This window comes from Barbus barbus (genome assembly GCF_936440315.1).
Source record: "Barbus barbus genome assembly, chromosome: 48".
NCBI lineage: Eukaryota > Metazoa > Chordata > Actinopteri > Cypriniformes > Cyprinidae > Barbus > Barbus barbus.
The window spans coordinates 14,851,403-14,874,306 of record NC_136726.1 but is presented as its reverse complement, the minus strand read 5'-3'; the positions used below and the strand labels follow the sequence as shown (position 1 = coordinate 14,874,306).

The 22,904-nt window shown below is 36.9% G+C and overlaps 1 protein-coding gene across 1 annotated transcript in view; it reads left to right on the top strand.

The window, feature by feature from the left end:
• Positions 1-22,904, top strand: part of LOC306866881 (SH3 and multiple ankyrin repeat domains protein 2-like) — a gene marked incomplete at its 5' end in the record, with an annotated part of 95,239 nt that overhangs the window by 46,908 nt on the left and 25,427 nt on the right. Inside the window, 5 exons of the mRNA XM_079412299.1 lie at positions 466-623; positions 1,124-1,237; positions 9,585-9,666; positions 15,466-15,548; positions 16,836-16,960. Coding sequence (XP_079268425.1) covers positions 466-623; positions 1,124-1,237; positions 9,585-9,666; positions 15,466-15,548; positions 16,836-16,960 — 562 coding nt within the window. The remainder of the gene's footprint in view (positions 1-465; positions 624-1,123; positions 1,238-9,584; positions 9,667-15,465; positions 15,549-16,835; positions 16,961-22,904) is intronic.

Below are 22,904 nucleotides of genomic sequence, written 5' to 3'. Positions count from 1 at the left end.
AATATGATGCATATATCATTTGAAAAAAAGAAAACACGTATGTGTTATATTTAAAAAAATATTTTAATGTGTGTGTGTATAAATATATATTAATAATATATATATTAATTAATGTAACAGTCTGTATACACACACATATATATATATATATATATATATATATATATATATATATATATATATATATATATATATATATATATATATATATACATTTAACAGCTGAATCATTTTTAGTTGATTGTAATCCTCCATTACATACCTTTCTATCAAAGTTATCTGACATTATCCAAATGAATTTGTTACGACACAGTTTAACTCTGAGTTCTTGTCATATTTTATTACCGTTTTGGTTTGACTGTATATATTAAAGTTGTGTGTGAGTGTGTGTTATTTTGTATTATATTATAGTTCTGTTTATCATTTAAAAAAAAAAAAAAAAAAAAATTACTGTATTCCCACTAGTCCCCATGCCAACAGGGATGCCTACTCCGGCATGGACACTCCAGGGTCCAAACGCAAGCTGTACAGTGCTGTGCCAGGAAGACACTATGTGGTGGTCAAGTCTTACCAACCGCAAGGCGAGGGAGAAATCGTTTTGTATAAGAACGACAGGGTCAAAGGTACATGTATCTCTAAACAATTGTACAATTTCAGTTTAACTTTACTCAATTAAACCATATGTTATTGATAGCAAATATGGATATTTTTAAGACTGTGTGCACCAAATGCAGGGAAAAGCTGGTTTCTAGCAGGCAGTGCAGTTTCTCCTGCCATATGGAGAGCAAGAATTCACAGATTCTGCCCTTCGGCACCAGGCGAAGCCTGGCCAGAGCTAGCAACACTTCACAAACAGAAAGAGATGAACTAGAGAGCTTTCAGTGGGATGAAGACTTCATGGGATAAAATCAGCATAGGCCTGATATATTATATTGTCATGTGTAAATTTATACACATCCATAGTGAAGTGGTCAGAATACCTGTTAATGCCGAAGTGATCTTAAAAGAGCTGTATGTATAACAGGCATTTTTCCTAGTGTCATATATAGGAATGCACATGAAGTATGTAAATAATGAGAAGAGTGTTTTATATACTTATTTTTGCTGACTTTCTCTTACGTAGTTCTCAGTATTGGAGAAGGAGGATTCTGGGAAGGCAGTGCCCGAGGGAATGTAGGCTGGTTCCCAGCAGAATGTGTGGAAGAGATCCCAAGCAAACCCAACGAGGACAGGCCCTGTGAGTGTCTACACACAAACATACACTTTGAACATGTTCTCATTCACCGTCATGCCAACTTAAAGGGATAGTACACCAAAAATGACACTGTCATTAATTAATCACCCTCATGTCTTTCCAAACCCATGAGAGCTTTATTCATCTTCAGAACACAATTTAAGATATTTTTGATGAAATCTGAGAGCTTTCTGACCCTGCATAGACAGCAACGCAACTACCACGTTCAAGGCACAGAAAGACAGTAAGGATGTTGTTAAAATAGTCCATGTAACATCTATGGTTCAACTGTAATTTTATGAAGCTACAAGAATACATTTTGTGCACAAAAAAATGCACTTTATTCATGCATCAGCATGCATATGGTGCTGCTGATGGAGGAGGGATAGTCAACTCAAAAAAGCCACTTTTATCATTATTTACTCATGCACACCAGTGTTATTTTACTATTATTGTATTTTATGTACTATATTATGTTTTGAATTAACTTTTTATATTTTCAGTTTTTATTTAATATTTTACTTTAGAATGTACTTTAAGTTTTAGTCATGTTGTTATGTGCTTTTGTTATTTGTATTAGTTTTGAATATTTATCAAATTTAGTTTAGTTTTAGTTGTAGTCATTTAACATATTTTAGTTCATTGCAGATGCAACATTCCTTATTTTCCGTGTTTTGACATTTTTGAAGTGTTTGAAATGCAAGTTTTCATTCTGTTTGACAGAATGTTCATGCTGCTCTATTTCATACAACAAAACTAGTCCATACCACTTCTATGCTACATTCCAAAGTTGAAGCTGTACAGTAGTTTTGAAATGTGACAACCAATGTTGATATTGATGTCAAACTTTGCATGGAGTGTCTTCATACAGCATATTTGAATAGACTTTAAGGGGGAAATCAATGAATAATTTCAATTTTGGTATTTTTGGAAATTCTTATGTCTTCGAATGGCTGTCAAATGGCTTCAGAAGACTTGCAATATATCACTTGAGTCTTATACTGTAGACTACTTTTTGGTACTTATAATGCTGATTTTCAGAGCCTGACATCCCCTGGTCACCATTTACTTTCATTGTATGAAAAGGAGCAGCATGAACATTCTGTTAAATATCATCTTTTGTTTTCCACTGAACAAAAAAACCCATACAAATCTAGAACAATATGAGGGTAAGTAAATGATGACAGAATATTCATTTTTGGTGAACTATCACCAATAAAGTGTACACTTCAAATTACACAATTGTTCAACATATTACAAGGTGAGGGGAAGAAACACTTTTCCCGCTCCTCCTATTATGTCTTCTCTCACTCTATTCTTCTCCAGTGCTCTGATAAACCGCAGAATATGTGAGGAGCCTTGCGGTGATAACAGGCTGTTAATTCAGTTAGTGTTCATTTGCAACTAGGCCACAAAGCACACGCGTCCACCACTCAGATCAAATGCTCACATTCATCCGTCAACCATCGGCGTGAATGAGCACCTGAGAATTTGATTTGCACATTATATCCAAATTGGACAGAGTACAGGAATGCCATTAACAGCAATCATAGCTCTACTCTAGACCAAATGTGTGTTAAATTTAGAGTTTTTTTGTTGTTGTAAGGACAATCATTGGCTGTTGTGTAGCTTTGGTGTGTGCACTCAACGTTCGCTGTGCAAATTGGCAGAAGGGGCCAGGGGCAACATTCTGTTGAGAGTTGTTATTTTGGGCCAAATGAATGCCTTCCGCATCAGTGCAGCTACTGTGCGTTTTTCAGCTCTGTATGTGTGTGTGGTGTCATAGAGGCGTTTAGATGTTTTCTTCATTGAAACGCATCCAAACCTTTATAACAGTAACTGTAAAAAGCTTTGCATTGCAACACACTTGACATAATGTAATTATCCAAATCCTGTTGTCAATCTACAATCATGCTTTAATCTAAAATCTCCAACACAATTCTCTGCTGTGGTCCAGATTGTTGCTTATGACCATGTACAGTAAGACAGCTATTGGCAGCTACACGAAACAAATGGAGAGCTGTTCATGACAGCATGTGGCGAGCAGAATGGAGGTGTGGTGAACGACAGCTGTCATTGGCCGAGAGGCTTTGGCCCATGTGACCCGGGGAGAGAGTCTGGCTGACTCAGCTCTCAGACTGTAAGATCTAAGTTCACCCGTCATGTGATGGAACATGACATTTGCCTTAAGGTTGTGCTGCAGTAGCACAGTAAGTGCTTCTGCATCTGTACGGCTAACCTAAATGCTGTTATTAAAGGTGAAGTGTGTAATTTCAGAGCTGAATTGTAAAAAAAATTAAATAAATTGTTTTCAAACAGGTTTCCTGTCTGCTATTGGTTGGATAAGCAAGTAGCCCTGCCCCAAACTCATTCTATTGGTTGAGCCAGTGTTGCTATGCTAAGTTGGTAGGAATTCTCAAATAAACAAAAGCAGTGTTTTGAAAGTGGCAGAGTGTTTATACTTTTCGGGTTAATCATTGCATGGTTGTCTTTGTTAAATGAGAAAGTATTTTAAGTTACCATTATTAAATGTTGCTGCATCTTGCATAGTTTTTGAGAAAATAACAGTGTCTACTATATCTAGTTTGAAGTTATGTGTCAATATTTTTTTGTATTTATGATTTTTTTTTTACTTTTATAATATTTCCAATAATTTTTTTATTTCATGTGGTATTAACCATGAAGTAAAATTCCATATGAAAATTATTTTAATAATTTAATAACATTTTAAATAAATAAATATTCAAAAGTTTTTAAATATATTTTCCAAGGTAAAATGCATTTAATTATGATTTTGTAGTGTTGTAACATTTGACATTTGTACATCCTAAACTAACCTTGTCTTGTCGTTAAAAGGTCAGATTATCTTTAATAGACTTATTGACTTGACAGACAGTCATAACAGTTTGCAGGGGTTCCTCCCTATAATTATCATTTCCTAGCAAATTAGCAAAGCCTTTAAGCACTGTCCCAATCAACCAAAATTGTGTTTGGGTGAATGGGACAAAATAAAAACAACCAAATTAGGAAAATAGAAACATGATATTAACACTTTTTTTTACTGATTTTGTAGAAGCAGTGCATTTATGTTTCCATCAAAAGTTGGTATAATAGCTATGACAATTTTAGGACCTTATTATGAAAACTAGCAAAAGCTTATGTCATTTTCCTCAGTTCATGCTTTTCATGGTCAACTCAGTTTGACGCATGCCCCGCCCACCTAAATGATGTCACACCAATGAGGGCATCCCATTTTATTTATGTGGTCTTACACCTAGACTCAACAAAAAAAGTTGTATCACCCATTAGGTGAGAAAATAAATTACTTATACTGTCCCATTTGGCCTTATGTCCCAATAACCCTTAATTCACCCTATATATATATATATATATATATATAATATATATATATATATATATATATATTTATAATTCTTATTACAATTATTATATTACTTTTGCTTTTGTTAAAATAGTCACAACATGGTCACAAGATAAATATTCAGATTTGTTTCCCCAGTAGTCTGTTTTATTCAAACAATTATGAACATTTTTGCATTTACAGAAGAACTTTGCCTGTTGAATATTAAAAACAAATGAACAAACAAAAAATCTGGATCTCCAAGGCATGCAAATCAACTGTTCCTGCTCATCTCTTTTCTCCACTTTCCCTAATTGCAGATTCGATTATTAGATCTGTCAGCATTAATATTTTTACACTTACATTTTTTGGGGAGGATCAAACTGTAACACTGTGTATCCCAACCAGACATGACGCGACGCGATAAAAAGTATATTTCCCATGTAATTTTTGTCCTAACCACCCGCGACAGCGACACGTGACAGTCAGCAACACGGAATTCTATTTGAAAGTTTTTTTATTTTCTGCAACGTCGCAGCAGGAACAACATATAAAATATGACTGATAATCTCAAGTAATGATTATGTGCTTTATACAATGTTAAAAGTGTCTAATGTGAGTTTGAATATTATTTTGCGTGAGGTTTATAGCCATAGTGAAAGCAACAATAGATATTTTACCTCAGATCTTGAAAATAAATTAAAGCAAACTTACATTAAAACTGTGAACTCACTGCGAACCAACATCCATAACAAAGATGGTATCACTCACTCGCTCACTCAAAACTGTTCAGTCCATTCACATTTGAATCACCTGTTTTCCGTGTCCACTTTTATTTACTTCACACTTGCCATGTTTTTGCTGTCACATAGTATCTACACTGGATGCAACAAAGCAATGCAAATCATTTGAACTTTGTGTCAGTATGTCTTAAATAGAACGAGTCTGCATCCAGTGTAGACAGCATCACTGATTATAAATTATATATAAATTATTGTATTTTGTTGCGTCCGGTCTAGACACGATGTAAGTTAATGTCGCTTTCTGATGCTGCGTTTGAATTGTCATGCCACATTATTTGAAATTAGTGCGGGCCAAACATTTTTCTCTGGGCGGGCCGCCTATTGAGGAACCCTGGTCTAGAAGGTGTGTATTTGAGTCACAAGATGTGTAAATTGCACTTTTTAATATCTATTTGAATAAATTAATAGATTAGGACGAAAAAATGCATGTCACACCATTGACCCAAATATGTAATTGGTGGCGAAATTGGATCTTTTGCCTGTATCATTTTATTCCTCATGTTATGGCCAATAATTGAGTTATCGCAACACATTAGACCAATTTGCGCACTTTTTAGCAGTAATCTGAGGTGAAAATGCTTGCTGTGTTTGGTATAAGTGTCACCTGAGGCGTTTTGAATCTCATCCATGTTAGCTAGTGTTGCAAAAGAAGCAGTGTGAAAAGGTGAGAAATGCTATGTTGAGATGGGAGCCATTGGCAGCCTTGAAATCCATGGCAACTACAATGCACGCTACGAGCAAAGCGCTTTTGAAGAGTTGCAAGGACAACTGATTTCTTTTATTGATTTATGAAATAGTCATTTGGTTCCCATGGTGATGCTTTCAGGGTCACTTTAATCACATTTTTTGAAGATTGTTGCCCAAATCTGTCTTATTATTAGGTGAATCCAACAGCTAGCAAAGATACATCACATATGCTGCTGGATAGCCTTAAAAGTTGGCGATCTAGTGCGGTGTTCAAAATCGGCTACAGTTAAATCCAGCATCGGCTGGTTAGCAACAGCACAAGTATTCTGCTGAAGTCTCTTGAACCTTTCCGAGCAACACTCATGCACTTTCCTGATTGATATATTTCCATGGAAACATGCTCTACACTGTACAAACCCTGTTGCTAAGGAGTGGGCCTTGGTAAGATTTTTTTCCTCTTTTTGTGGCATCTTTTTTTTCCCTCTCTCACACACTCTCTCTCTCTCTCTCACGGCACTGAGAACAGAGCTTACATACCATCTTTTTCAATGCCACGTTTCTCTTTTCCGTGTGTGGTGCTGATGGTCAGCTCTCACCTGAGCGCTCGAGGAGACGCGAGAGTTTTTGGAGATGGGAAGTTAGGCGTCAGGGCCTGAGGGATCGAGAAAAGTGGCAATCGCCCCTCAGGCAAGGAGAATTGAGTGTTTCTTGGATTGACTCGGGGGTGAACTAAAGTGAACCAATGGACGAGACTAGCAGATCTAGGAAGAAGGTTCATTTTGGAGGTATGTTGATTTGAGGATGTTGCAAACTGAGGAGTTTTGTGATGAATTACGGATTTGTGCCACCATGTTTTGCTCTGCGCTCTTTTTTACGATGTGGACAATTATATAGGAATGATTAGTTTGAGTTTTTTGTCGATAAAATTTCAGTTGCAGTTTTTGCAGTAAAAATGTGTTTTTGTAGTATTTCTTGTGTTATTTCTTGAGGTAATTGTGCATCTTGATGACTTTTTGTGTTAGTTTGAGGGGCCTTGAACAAATCAAACAAAATTGTAGTAAAATATCCAAAACGTCTTGGGATCATTTTTCGATCTAATTCAGTTCTCCGTCATGTTTTAGCTTTGTCAAAGGTGACAAATCAGATAATATTTTATTATATTGAGTGAGAAACTGTGACCAAGTCGTAGAGTTGTAAAACTTATTGTGCCTGGCAGACTATCATAGTTATTACTTTTTTTTCCAGTGGTGCGCTCTGACTCTGCCTCGAAAGTTTTGCATCCTTCAAGTCGTGCTTGTTGCGCGTTTACTATCTTTATGAATTTGATCAAGTGAGCCACACTGCTAGTTACTCCTGGTGGTTTGAAATCCAGTGTTGTAGCAACCGTCATCGCTGCTCGCCCTCATGTCAAATAGACTTTTTTTCCTCACATTGTCCACAGAGTAACAACGCTTGTGTCAAGTACGTGTGGCTCTGTGTGTATGTGCCAGAACGCTTTTTGTTGGAAAGACGACACAGCTGCTACAGAAAACTGACAGGGTGTTCCATTAAGATGTGAGAAAGTGAATGAAAAAGAGCTGTGGTTAGAGCTGTAATTAATTATAACATCCATATCTCTTGATATTAAATTCCTCTGTTCAGTTTTATGCATGCAAAATCAGGTATTGCTCAAAACTGGATAATGCACAACCTGACAAAACACATCTATAAATGGTAATGTCAAGGCTCAGAGTGTGATGATTCACTTGCACACTCAAGCGATTCAGTTTTGATTTATTCATTTGATGAGATGCATCATAACAGGTCCAGTCTGACCTAAATATTATTTGATTCGTTTCCATATAAATGGCCAAAAATAAGCCGTAGAGTGCCAAATGCTTACTTTTCAGAAATTCTCATGATTCACATTTTAAAGCCGATTTGAGTGCTATTTTTGAATTTGAACCTCTCTAGATGGCCACGTTTTGCTAAAACAGTTTGATTAACCAAAATATTCATTAAATCGCTTTTTTAATATATTTGAAACAACTGGCAGATGGGGAGGACATCTTACATTAGCAGTCACAGGATTGAACAGATGTCTCTGTAGAATTGCGCTGAGTCTAAACCTTTTGTTTGAACATCAAAACGTTTCAGCTCAACAAAGAATTGAGCGTCTGTAACTTTAACAGCTAACCAGTGAGTAGGTTGGAAGGGGAAAGTGTTGAATCCCACGCAGCCTCCTGACTACTGATATCATCATGTATAGCAACAGAACCACAGAGGACAATACAAATGGTGCAGTTTTCAGAAGCTGCAGCCTGCAGAACAAACTCCTCGAGAATCTCATTAATGGATAAATATGTGTACACGGTTGCTCAGGATCTTTATTATCAGCAGTTGTGTCTCCGTTAATAGGTGTCCTTCCTCCGTAGATATAATTTGCTGTCCTTATATAAGAACACTTTGGGGGATGTGCTTAACATTAAGGTGATTTGATTGAATTCAGATATTAATCCAGTGTTTTATCCATTTGTACAAGTCCTCTGTGGACAGTTGGTTTGTTTGTTCTACAAACATCATGATGTAAGAGCGGCCTAGAGTGAGCGCTCCTCTCTGAGAAGTTCGGAAGAGCGAAAGCGGAGCCGTGTAGACGATTAATCTCTGCGACATAAAAAAGTCTCTTCATTAGCTTTGTTGGCTCTTATCCTGGTTCCTTCCATAAAATGCAGTCAATATTTGGCCTTCCTGAGCTCTCTCGGAGGATTAGTCAAGTTTGGCTCCATTATGGGCCAAATGGTCCCCGTCTCCCAAAGAGCTTTTTATTGGTTGCAGTTAAACGTGGAAGGTGGTATAATTGGTGTAGTGCTGATTTTGAATTCACTGTTATAAATTGTGGATTTACTTTAAGCTCATGGCGTGTGTTCAAGAAATGTGATTTTATTTTATTTCATTTATATGTGTGTGTGTGTGTGTGTGTGTGTGTGTCATGCTGGTATTGATTGTCAGTGACAATCTGCGTGTCAAGGTACTGTCTGGTAAAAGTGTAAGCACCTTTTGTTATTTTTCTTTTTTTCTTTTCTAGAGCACAGTTGGCTAAATGATTAAATATGTTTAAAAAATGGCACCTGGGACTGTGTGACATATGGCACACAGTAAGACCAATTTATGACTAGACAGCTTTTATATGCAATTATGTAACCGAACCTCTACAACATTCTCACTTTATCACATCTGTTATACCTCTCAAAAATTCTGGTGACTATTTTAATTCTTTTTGCACATTTTATATTCGGTGTGAAATTGATGAAAATGAGGTTGAAGCGTTTAACGTTTTCTGGGATAGGGCTTGAACGCAGTCACATCAGAATCTAGGAAGTAACTTTTGTTTATGTGTGAAAATAATGAATAAATTATTTTATGACACTTTCTGAACACTACAGATTTTGAGCACTATGCAAGGTTGAAATATTACATAATTGGGGTGATCTAAAGTAAATGTCTGAATATTTCTTCACAGATGCCCGGGCAGACCGATCGGAGAGAAGGAAGCTCTTTCGACACTACACTGTGGGATCTTATGACAGTTTTGATGCATCAAGGTATGATCAAAAATTAGTTTTAATCCTTCTGACCATGTTTTTTAAAGTGTGTCGGGTTCAATACATGATGGTAATTTGAAATAGGTTCTCTCTTGCGTACATATTTAAACGTCAGAAAAGGTTACAGGTAGTTTTTTTTTAATCAGACCGTTTTTCTGTAAACAACATTGCGGTTTCAGATTTTAGTATGTTTTGCCTCAACAAGGTCAGCTATGATGGTGAAAGGCAAGAAACGGACCGGAATAACAGCTCAAATGTCATCATCAGGTCTACACGGAATCTGCGCCTGCGGAATTCCACAGGAATGCCATTCACAAAGTAAAAAAAGATGTTTATTAAATCATTTGTAATTACTTCCCCTGTTTAGCCATTTTTTATATTTCATAGAATTTTCCAGATCTTTCACCAAAATCATCACAAAGAAAATGTGGGGAAAAGATGTGCAGATTCTGTCTGGGCCTGGAGATAATTTTAATACACTGAAAAAAATTTGGTGTAGGATTTAACGATTTTTACATAGTAAATTTCACAAATAATTACACAAACAGCAAGCAACACTTAATTAAACATGAAATTTTGAAGTAGAAAGACTGAAAATGTATTTTCGGTAACACTTTAATATAATGCATTATAAAAGTAGTTTTAATGCATTAATTATGCCTTGTAGTGCATTGTACAATCTCATGAATAATTGTAACCACATTTAATACATTATATCACATATCAATTCATTGTTACACTTTGCATTTTAAATATGGTTATAATTATTAACGACAAGATATAATGTATTACAACGCACATTATGAATAATTATAATGCATTATACACTTTAATAACCCTTTGTAATGCATTATACTAGGGCTGCACGATATTTGAAAAAACTCACATTGCGATATTTTGTATTTCTGCGATATATATATATATTGCGATATGAAAAAAACAAAAAAAAACAACACCAGATGACTTAAAAAGCTCTATTTGGAAACAAAAAATCAATGATTGGGGTGATTTTGTAGGTGAGTAAATCAGCATAGAAAAATAAACAAATTACAAACATAGATAAATATAATAGAACAAAGATATAAAATAAATAAACAACGCTTTATATTTTTCTAACAGTATTCTAATGGTAAGTCTAACAGTATTCAGGTATATTGGTTGAATAAGCAACTGTGTTTACAAAGATACTTGCAGAAACATGCATTTTGACAGTTTCGCGCGTATGTATCATTTCAGGCACAAATAGATGCGGAAGTGAACGGAATTGAGTGTTCACGTGCATCTGCGTGGCTCTCACTGTGTCTACACCGGACACAAGCAGTGCGACAAATACAATAGAACCCATAATCAGTGATTCTGTCTACGCTGGATGCGGCGTGACAACGCAAATCCCTGCTAGTAAATCCCTTGTTCTTTTTATGACGTAATAATAATAATAATAATTCATTACATTTATATAGCGCTTTTCTGCTTTTCTAAGCACTCAAAGCGCTCTACATTGTGAGGGGTGGTGTCTCCTCGTCCACCACCAGTGTGCAGCATCCACCTGGATGATGCGACGGCAGCCATAGTGCGCCAGAACGCCCACTACACACCAGCTTACTGGTGGAGAGGAGACAGAGTGATGAAGCCAATCAGTGTAAGGGGATGATTAGGAGGCCATGATGGTCAGAGATGGTCATCGTAATGACACAAAGTTCAAAGGATTTGCAACGGTCGCGTCCAGTGTAGACAGTGCAGGGCGGAGCGACGCTACAGCTGTCGTGAAAATGATCAGTATAAATAACGAGATCAGTATACTAAAAATCGCACATCCTGCGATGTGACTATCGCAGATGTGCACATCACAATATCGATGCTGAAACGATATATCGGGCTTTAAGTAAAGTGTTACATATTTTCTTGTAAAACGTACTTCAGTAATCTTTGTTTTATTTACATCTTTTAAAAAATTTTAAAGTGTAGGTTAATAGATTGATTGATTTACCTAGGCTGTAAAAAATGGCCAGGTTGTTTTTAAAATCCTAAAAATATATATTTTCGGAGTGTCTATTTAAGCTAAGTGCAAATAGCCCGCCTTGTTGGCAGAGGCTATTTACACTAACTCCGCCCACCAACATGTGATTGGGATAGTCAACACTGAAATAAGATGATTGTTAAACATCAGTTTCAGTGGCGTAGATGGTAAGGCATGTGCTTTTCGATGCGATCAACCCGAGTTCGAACCCCCTTTTGCCGGACTTTCTCATATTGCACCGGGAAGGCATTTATTTTCAATAAAAATGAAGAAAATAATCAAAAAGTTGAAAATAAAGTATCGGGTAGGGTTAGTGTAGGTGTAGGGAGGGCTTTATTGTGCCAATAAGGTGGCATCCATTGAATAATTTGAATTAAAATTATAATTTACACTCAATACGTTATTACTGTATACTGTTTTATAATGTACTACAATACCAAGGTGCAGATAATTGCCACTATTTGCAATAAGTATTATAAATAGCAGAAAATCTTGCTATTTTAACATAGTGTAAATAGAATCCATTGCTATTTGCACTTAGTATAAATAGTATCTATCGCTAAGAAAATATGCTATATGCACTTAGTGCAAATAGCTGCTGCCATATATTTTATATGCATTTGATTTACCCCCAAAGACAAAATTCCCTAGGCTAATAAAGTATAAGCAAAGAATTAAATTGAAAAGATTGATTAATCAATTATTTAAGACCAGTGATGCATCAAATTCCTATTATTAATAACTATTCTTGTGAGTGTATCAAAGTACAGCACAAATTATCCATTAACCTGTGCGTCCTTTTGCACAAACCATCATTTCCCAAAACTTTGCAGCCCCAATATGATTTAACACAAAGCGCCGCACAAGCACATTGTTATTCACAGGGGAAAAAAGGTTTGAAGTGTGTGAAAACTCTTTAAATGGCCGGTTATGTAAGCAATGCTCAAGCTTGGGGTCGTCACTGCGTGATGCAGACACTTTAATGGCATTTAAAAAAAAACTATCAGCTCTTTCACATTATGATGTCATAATATGTGGCTGTCAATCTGCACATTTGAAATAAATTGGCAGTGTGATTTTTAGTTACAAATCACTGGTTTTCTGTGGAGTCTGGGAATCGTAAGTTAAATACGATTTTTATTTTAAACAATAATTATTTTAAGCTACTGAACTTTAATAGCCGTTATTTAAAGGGATAAATTACTCACCTTTTTGTTGTTACAAACCCATAATACCTTAAAGATAATAAATTAAGATATTTTTGATGAAATCCGAGAGCTTTCTGACCCTCCATAGACAGTTATGATTGAACCACTGATGTCACATGTACTATTTTAATAATGTCCTTGCTACGTTTCTGGGCCTTGAACGTGTCAGTTGCATTGCTGTTTATGGAGGGTCAGAAAGCTCTCGATTTCATCAAAAATATCTTAATTCGTGTTCCGAAGAAAATCTAGAATTAATGTCAGAATTTTCATTTTTGGGTGATCTATCCCTTTAAGAGTAATATTAGTTCTTAAAACTTTAGTTTTTGTTGTACTATGAACTTTACACATTTGTCACAGGGTGTTAAAAAGCCAAAAGAAGAGACAGATCCTTTCGCATCCGGCTACCATACTCCTACCCAACTGACACACCCCTTGCTCCGAGCTGGTTGTCATGGAGACAGAGAATCCAAGGCAATGCAGTGCAGGCTACTTCCTGCTGCAGGGAGCTTGAGTGAAAGCCGTACAGAAGGATACGGGTGATTTTAGGTCAACTTGTCACAGATACACGTAAGATACCTGCTAGTTATGTCAGTCTTTTGCAGACACGTTCTAGATATTATGATTAATAATTTACAATGGATTCCACTTTAAACTTTTTGGTAGGATACATCAGAATTGATTTTTGACTGGATTTAAGATGCATTATTTAGTTTTCATTAAATAGCTAATCCACATATAAATATCGCTCTGTGATGGACAGCGGTAACATTGTTTGAAATGAGATCACATACAGGTATAAATGCATTATGAGCAAATAATATTTCCCCCATTCTAACAGGTCGGGATATTAATGACCTTGTTGCTCTGTGACATCGCCACAGTGTCCCCTTCGAAGCAGATTATGTTGCCATGACAACCATGCATCATTCCTCAGGAGTCAGCACTCTACCTTTTGAGCTCAGAGCTCTTTCAATATTTCAATAAGACTTTATCTTATAGTTAAGACTGTGAGGTCTTGCGATCACAGGTTAAGCCTATTTTGTCAATATGCCAGCTAAAGTTTTTATGGGATTATAAACACTTCAAGATCTTTTCGGGTGCATTTTAGGCTGTTAAATGAATCAATCTAGAGCTGCGGTTCATGGCCTTCAGTGATTATTTTAGGGTCTGATTCATTCTAAGGACACAAAGTGCAGTAAAATGAAATGGCACAGGCCATAATCCCATTTCCTGATATGAATGAAGTTAACGTACCAGGTGGAAATGAGACTCCAGGTCTTTGTGAGAGCTGCAGTTTGAGCAATTCGCTACCCATTCAGTACCCCGGCTTGATTTCCAGGACTGGATTTAATACTCCATCTAAAAGATGGTAAGCCCTCTTGTCCTTCAGGGAAACAGAGAGAACATTTGCTGTTCAGTGCTATCATATTCAAACAGCATATCTCTGGATATCTCCGGTGGCTTCTATGGTTGAACACCTTCAGTAATTGATCTGCTTGCTTGCGGCGTGTGTTTTGGGGAAGGATATTGATGGTGCTTAGCAGGAAGTAACACTCAGTGTCACAAAGATGTTTTGGTGTCATTCAGGACAACCACCACCATAGTGAAACTACCAGAAATAGTCTCTCTAATAACAGACAAATAAATACATTTTCTACCATATTGCATTTGAAAGACTTTTTGAGTGAAATTCTTTGACCTAAAAATTAGTTTTGACTTGTGTTAAAGAAATAGTTCACCTAAAAGCATGAATGACAATGAAAAATATAGCTATTTACCCATTTAATATATAGGTCGGGCCATTTTTTTTCTTCTAAAAAGTCTATTTAAAGTCATTAAGAAGTCTGTGTAAACACTTTTTGAAATAATTACAATTGATCATTTCTTATTATTTGTTTATGTATTTCTGTTCTGTTAAATTTGGCTTAATTTGGTAACATATTGCAGAGGGTTTTAATTCGATTAGATTCTTATTTCCAGATGATTATTATTCAAAAAGTTCTAAAATGATCGTTAATAGTAATCTTTACGATTCCAATCTCTAATGGACACATAAAATAATTTTTAGTCAGCCAAGGCCAGCGCGCGCGCACACGTGCCCACATTCTTCTCTCTTTCGCGCGCTCGCTCTTTCTCTGTGGCACTGTAAACCGTCTCTTTCTCGCTTTCTCTCTATCACTCTCTCTCACACACTCCCTCTCCCCTCCTCTCTCTCTCTCTCTCTTTCTCTCTCTCATACCCATTCCTCCAAGATTACCGCTCATGTTTTCCTCTGGTGATTTTCATCCCTCATCTGGCGGTTATGTCTCTCGCTTACGACTCGCTATCTCGCCGGCGACCGGGCCCTGCCTTTCTTAACCGGTGTCACAGCTCCTTCTTCGACAGATAAAGCCGGCAGTGAGCTTTTTTCAACGGTTACAACTCTCTTCACATCGCGCTCTTCGTCGCAAAAATGATTAATTCCGCTCAGCCGACGCCTGTCAGGATGAAGCATCACTCCGCGCGCGCGGCAGTGGCTATGATGAGGATGATAGGCTGTAATAACGGTCGTTATGCGCGGAATTTTCTCCACAGCGACTGCGTTATCAACGAAAAGACGGTCGTGCTGCAGAAGAAGGATAACGAGGGATTCGGGTTCGTGTTGAGAGGGGCGAAAGGTAGGGAAAAAGACGAACCCCTCGTTGTGTCCGCTGCTTCATCATAACTGTTCCTCACTTCATGCTTAACACCCTCGAGAATCAAACCGTGTTGGTCCTTCATTTCACGCTGTTTTCTATCCCCCTTTTTTGTACCCCCTCACTTAACGTCATTTCTGTTGATTTCAAAGCGCGTCATCGCGCGCGCACTTGATTTGATGTGTCTGCGTGGCTTGAGCTGCATGAATTGCATCCATGTCAAGAACTTCTGAATTAACGCGTCTTTTGGTGTCAGCGTGTCCATCACTTGACTGCGATGCATTTAAGTGGGCTTGTCAAATCTGTGAAGTGTAAACACAGACCCCCACCCACTCCCTGCTCCATGTGCTTGGCTTGTGTTTGACTGCATTAGGGCTCTGCTGGCACTTTGTCTCGAGGGTTTCCTGAGTCTGACAGTCCAGCTGTTTCTTTCTGTGGCTATAGCGTTTAAATCACTCACAAATCCTTCATAAAAATGTATTTCACTTCAACAAACCTTTAACTGTGCAATGCAGTAACTACTTAAGATAGACCCTAAAAGTCTCCTTCCCATCCACAACTGCAACGCTTTTTTAGTTTCTAGTGCACTACAGATCCCTTGAAGTTCTGAGTGGTGCACCATGGCTGCTTTCTGCATCAGCTCTTGCGATGCCCCTCATTCTGTCAGGCTCCAGACCAGTGCTTCTCCCCACACTGTCAGCGGTGACATCCATGCATGCATTTTCTCTGGTTATATAAACGTCCCAACTCCTGCATTCATTTTTGATTTGGTTGGATGCTTTGCAGCTTGCATCATGTATCATCAGACCAGATGCTCTTGTTTAGCCACACTCATTATCCATTGTGCTACCAGGCACTCGTTTTCATATGAATTGTATTTTTTTCATACCATCGATGTAAAAGCATGTTATTTTCAGCATGTTTTTGAGTAATAGCAAGCTTAAACCTAGACTAGAGAGGATTGTAAATAATATCTAATATATATATATATATATATATATATATATATATATATATATATATATATATATATATATATATATACATATATACATGCACAGAAATGACAAATAAAATGTGTATATATTTTATTTATATAATATATATATTTATATGTATGTATAATATATATGTATACAAGATAAAATTATATATATATTTTGTAGTCCAGAATTAGGTTTAATCTGGGCCCATAAAACTAGCACACTGTCTTTTGATCTTTACGATCTTCTTTTGGTTCTGTTTTGTCTGGCACGGCCTGGATTTTAGCGGATACTCCCATCGAGGAGTTCACTCCGACCCCGGCGTTTCCTGCTTTGCAGTATCTGGAATCTGTGGATGAGGGAGGGGTGGCATGGAAAGCTGGCTTGAGGACTGGAGACTTCCTCATCGAGGTAAGAACGCGATCGGGTTTCCATAAGCTTACGGTTTGTTTTAGAAAGCCTCAGAAGCCATTGCTTGCTGAAGGGATGGAGAGGTCCCTGATCAGCTGGAAAGAGTGATGTCTGACCCATGCAGGGCACTTCATCTTGAGCTTGCTGCAGAATCATTCACACGTTAGTGCAAACAGGAGAATGTTTATGCACAGTCTGAGCTTGTGAATATGAGGAAAGGTCATGGTTACATCTTTAATGAAACAGAGGAGCTTAGAGACACAGGAGATGAGCACTCCTGGAAAAAGCTGTGAACGCACAGAGGTCCGTCCGGTGCAGGAACTCTGATGTCTCTGGAGCTCTTTGGTTTGGGTTACATTTAAATGGCTAACCTTTGCATAGGAAATCTAGCTTATCTTTTTTTAATTCTCACTTTTAATGAATGAGGGTGTAACCTTGACACTCTGAATTCATTTGAAAGTTGAAAATGTCAGGCCGGTAATCACCCATCATAACTCTTTGTAGAAGTTGAACTTTGAATTTGATAGTTGTCTGAGAGTGATCTTGCATTTATTGGAGGTTGTAAATTTTGAATGCCTCGGAGGTACTTTGGATCTGTAACCTGTCAAGTCCAAAAAAGGAGCAAAGACAGCTAAGAAGTATTAAGGGCTCACCATTTCAGTTTTTAACCACCTTGTGCTTATTACCAGATTATAAATTCCATTTTTGGTTTGTAGAGGTTTGTGAAATTATATTTTTGGTATGGCACTATACATTTGCTATCTGCAAAACTACCTATTTTCAGAACAGACTTGTCTTTAGCTTGTCTGAACAGTTGGCTTGTTGGTCATAAGCAAGCACAAGACTTCAATCAGGTTAGGTTTATTCTCAGAATATATACTGAAACATGATCAAAAATAGCAAGACTGAAGTGTGAAAAAACGTCTTGGGGTGTGGACAAATCCTTCATAGTAATTTTCTTGATATGTGTTGTTGAATGCAGTGAATTTGTTGCAAAAGTGCTGCTTTGATGGCTGTAGGTGCTTTAAAGGAGGTGAATTTAAAGAAGCATGTTTTAATGTGCTAAATTAGTGATAATATATATATTCCAGTCATGCAAATCTGAAGTTTCAGCAGCCATTAGTCCAGTCTTCGGTATCATGATCCTTAAAAAAAACATTTTTAAAATAAAAAATCATATGCTCATTTGCTGCTCAAAAACATTTCTTATCATCAGTGTTGAAAACAGTGGTGCTGCTTTAAGGAAAAGTTCACCCAAAAATGAAACGTTTCAGAAAATTGATTTACTCTCAGGCCATCCAAGATGTAGATGAGTTTGTTTCTTCATTGGAACAGGTTTGGAGAAATTTAGCATTACGTTACTTCGTCACTTATGGATCTTCTGCAGTGAATGGGTGCCACAGAATGAGAGTCCAAACAGCTCTTTGAAATCTAGAAAAAGTAGCCCACACAACAATCAGTTATCAGCTTATGAAGTGAAAAGCTGCATTTGTAAGAAACAAATTCATCAAGATGTTTTTAACTTCACATTGTTGTTTCCGGCTAAAATACGAGTCCTCTACCCTTAATATTGGTTTCTTTAGAGAAAAAGTTGTCTCTTCTGAAACAGGAGAGAAACATGCACAGATTTACAAGCTAAAACAGCTCATAAGCTTACAAATAAATTGGTGAATTTTGATTTGAGAGGACAACAGGGGATGGACATTTTCACTGGAGGAGGCATTAATATGAATTATGGAATAATATTTTTGAACAGAAGTGACAATTTATAGCTAAAACACTGTAATGGTGAATGTATTTCTTACGAACATACAGCTTTTTACTTTAAGACATTAACGGAATGGAGTGTTGTGGATTATTGTGTTGTTTTTATAAGTTGTTTGGTCTCTCATTCTGACGGCATTCACTGCAGAGGATCCAGATGACGTAATGTTAAATTTCTCCAAATCCTTCAGTGAAGAAACAGTCTCATCTACATGTTGAATGGTCTGAGGGTGAGTACATTTTCAGCAAATTTTCATTTGTGGGTGAACTATTCCTTATTTGTGAAAAACATGATGCATTTCTTTCATAGAGCAACAGTATTTGTAAGATGTCTTTACTGTCACTTTTAATCACTAGTCAAATGACTAGTAAACCGTCCTGCTCATCCCTATTATAAATATATAACGATGATGGAAGTTTATCTGCAAAACACCTGTCTTGGCCCCTCAGTTCTAGCTGAACTGACACTTCAGCGATGACTGACCATGAGACACGAAAAGCATTGGGAACGTTGTCCTTCTTTCTGCATCAGCAAAATAAGTTCATGTGCATGCAAAATTCAAGAGAATACTCACTTTGTGTTAAAGCACAGAGAGCAGATCCAAGATCTCAGCACCGCATGGAAGGGCAGAGAAGGGAAGAAAATGATTGGCTCTCATGAGCGGCGAAGATTTCATGAATTATTAGCTCCTTACGGTAATCCAAGAGTCTAAATGTAACTAAGCCAGAATGTTTCTATGACAGAGCAGTGGGAGCTGCATTTTGCTGTTTTCATATCTTATAGGTAGCTGATGTACTGCAGTGCGACATGCAATGCAATTTTGCTAATTATTTTTTAAAAAGTTTATTGCAATATTAATTGAGATACTATGTGAACTATTTTTACTTAAGATAAATTAATTTATCACAGTGCCAGATTATTTAAAAGTAATTTTAAATTTTAAAAATGTAAAAATGTAAAAATGCAAAATATAAAGAAATAGTCAGTAGTTACTAGTTACAGCACCTAAAATATAAATATAAATATATAGAAATCTTATATAAGTTTTAACCTAGATTCTTGGTTTAAAAATTTGATAAGTTTCACTCAATGTTGTACTTTATAAAATATACAACATAAGTGTATGCAAATCAAATATTGCACTCTAACCACTCTTAGAGGTGACTTAGATTAGTCTGGCACAAAGGTTAGAATAGCATTTCAAGTCAAGAGCGAGTGGTTGTGTATATAAATTCATTCATCATCTCTTCTCCCCAAATACCGCGGAAACAATAAACACGTTTTAATCGTCCAGTCGATGATATTGACTGTCAGTCCCTCAGGAGCCAAGCAAGCTTCACTACCCACATCAGTTTGAGCCACTGCGGTTTTGCTCTCTCACACTTTGGTGTACGGATGTGTCAGGTCCCAGGGACAATCTAGCCTTCTGGACAAAGCAAGGGGAAGCTCTCACAGAGAACTTGGCCTGGTTTTGCTTTACGCTAATGACGAAAGCTTGCAGTAAATTTGGAAGGGATGTAAATATCTATTTTTAAAAAAGCATATTTGTTTTACCCTCTGTGAACTGCACCAGAGGTTGAATTGCAGATACTCACTCCTACATTTCCTGGAGCTTTTGAGAGTCAATGAATTAATCTTATTGCCTATAAGAAGCTCTAAGAAACGTGTAGCTTATGAAGGGTGTTAGTGATCAACCAGGAAGCTACAAAATAGAATGATGGATTTACTGAAAATACATCTACACCCACTTGCCCTTGGTGTGTGGGCACAAGTATCTCTCTTTCAGTTTACTCTCATCTGATCGCATTTGTGCATCTTACTTACCTCTCTTTTCTGTATAAAAGAGGTAATAGTAGGGCTGGGCGATATTAAAAATGTGATCAAATTTTTTTTTATATCAGTCAATATCAATAATTATCATGATAAATTTCAAATCTTTATTTCTTTCAAGTTTAAGGGCAAATTTTTGCTCATAAGTGAAAGTTGTAGAAACCAGACTGTTAACTGTAGTTTTAAACTACTCTTTATGGTCAAAACGTGACAAACACTTCACATTCTTTACACTTTCCCAGTCACTTTTGTCTGCATGTTCTAATGAGTGATATTGTTTCAGTCTCCAGCACAGTTTGCAGTGCAAGCTGCAATATTAATAATATTAATTTTTATGTCTCCTAGAAATGCACATTTGACAGTAGCTTGAGTTGACAGTAGTCTAAATATAATTGTCTAAATACATTTAATATAAATGCACAAACACTATTTCTATTACCTCTTTAATACGGCCAGCGCCAGACAGTGAGTTGAGCATATGTTTGATCAGTTTAGCCTTCTCAAATAAACACGACATAAACTTGAATTGAAGATAAATGTGTGATACATATCAAATCATTTGTGCTAAAAGTGGAAGCTGAAGCACGCTTTGAAGGACATGGAGGCACTAGCAAGATCACTTGCATTTTTTTTTCTTAATAAGAGTGGAAGATGCATTTCTCTCTAAAGGCGCGTCCAATGAGGAGATATAGGGAGTCAGGGTCGTCAACTTCATACAATTTTATTTTTATTTTTTACATTTTATTGTTTTGTTTTTTGGGCCGCTGTGCCAAGATTGTGTTTGCATGCAGTACTAATACAGCAGCATTTTAGTGTTACGCTGAAAAATAACTAAATAAGCTTAACGTCATTCTATTTTAAGAATAAAGTCCGAATTACGGTAATAAAATCATGTTATATTGCGTGAAGTTAATGTGAAAATTACACTCCGAAAAAAATTAAGTCTGTGGCATCCAACCTATCATTCTTAACACAAAAAACAGCAATAAAACGTAGGCTTATAGATGTTTTTGAAACTCTAATTGATCGATTTCATGAGACATTTGTTTGAACTAAATTGTACAAATTTTTTGCATATGGGCTGACTTGATATGCCACTGCACAATAGCATGGTGCAGTTAGTAAATCCATGGTAAATGATGTGTTTTGTATATTGAAATACCATTTGACTATAGTTGCGCACATTGTTTCTCCTGTTTGTCAGCGCTGTTTTAGCCAGCTTTAAACTAGTTTAAATCACAGAGTCATTTGTGTTCTTCGCTGAATTCAAACGCTTCACATGGGATCTCACAGCATTGTTTAGTGTCGCGTGACCAAGACCCATCAGCGAGTAAACGCATCTGCTCTAGTGAGCTCACGCTGCGCTTGCCATTTCAACTTTGAACCGAGCGGATAAATGGTCCATGTGGCGCAGTTCAAATGAGTAGCGCTGTTTCGTTTTTGCGCAAAAACATTATATCAAAACATTTATACCGAACTGTTGATACCGTTTTTTATCCATGAAAATTATATTGTGATAATTATCGTCTTATTGCCCAGCCCTAGGTTATAGTGTATCTCAGGGCATTAGTTATCAATTCCATAAAATAATCAGTGTTTACTGACCTATAATGCATTGCAGGGCTCACCAGCTTTTGTAAAAAAAAAAAAAAGTTGTGCATGCTGTTGGAAAATATAAATATTTGAGTGAACATTTTTAGTAATTATTTCAGGCTATTTCATGAATTTAGGAGGTGCATTGCATAACATCTAAGCTAACACAACAAGCATCTGCTGCTTTAAAACTATTTTAGTGGTTTAAACAAGCAGCAGCACTGAAGTATTTTTGGTTCTTGTAAATATCTTGCACTGTCACGAACTTCATGAAAATATGTAATTGTGGTTATGTAGCTCAAAAAATTGCTAACGTTAAATGTGATGGTTGGTTGATGTGTTTGTTGACGGTTGGACATCTCTCCTTGTCTGTAATGCTTTCTCTCCAGAATGTTCTGTGTGCACAGTGAGAACCAGCAGGGAGGAAGTCTGTGGACTGTAGGAGATGCCTGCGAGCATCCTCATGGCCTGATAACCGTACAACCTGTCACCAAAACCTGCTCCTCACGCACTGAGAACCAAGTATAGCGCAGTACATAGTGTTTGCTCTGTCACGCTAAATGTAAAAGTTACCGGCTGGAACGTTGCGCGATTTAAATGTTTAAGCATCACGGAATAGATCCTCCTATTTTTAATATTTCCAGAATAACAGAATCCAGTGATGTTACTGACCTTCCTCATGCGTGTATGTGATGGTCCAGGTCTCATGTTGTAACACAGAGCAACGGTCGCCTAGCAACGGCACCAGCATTGTGT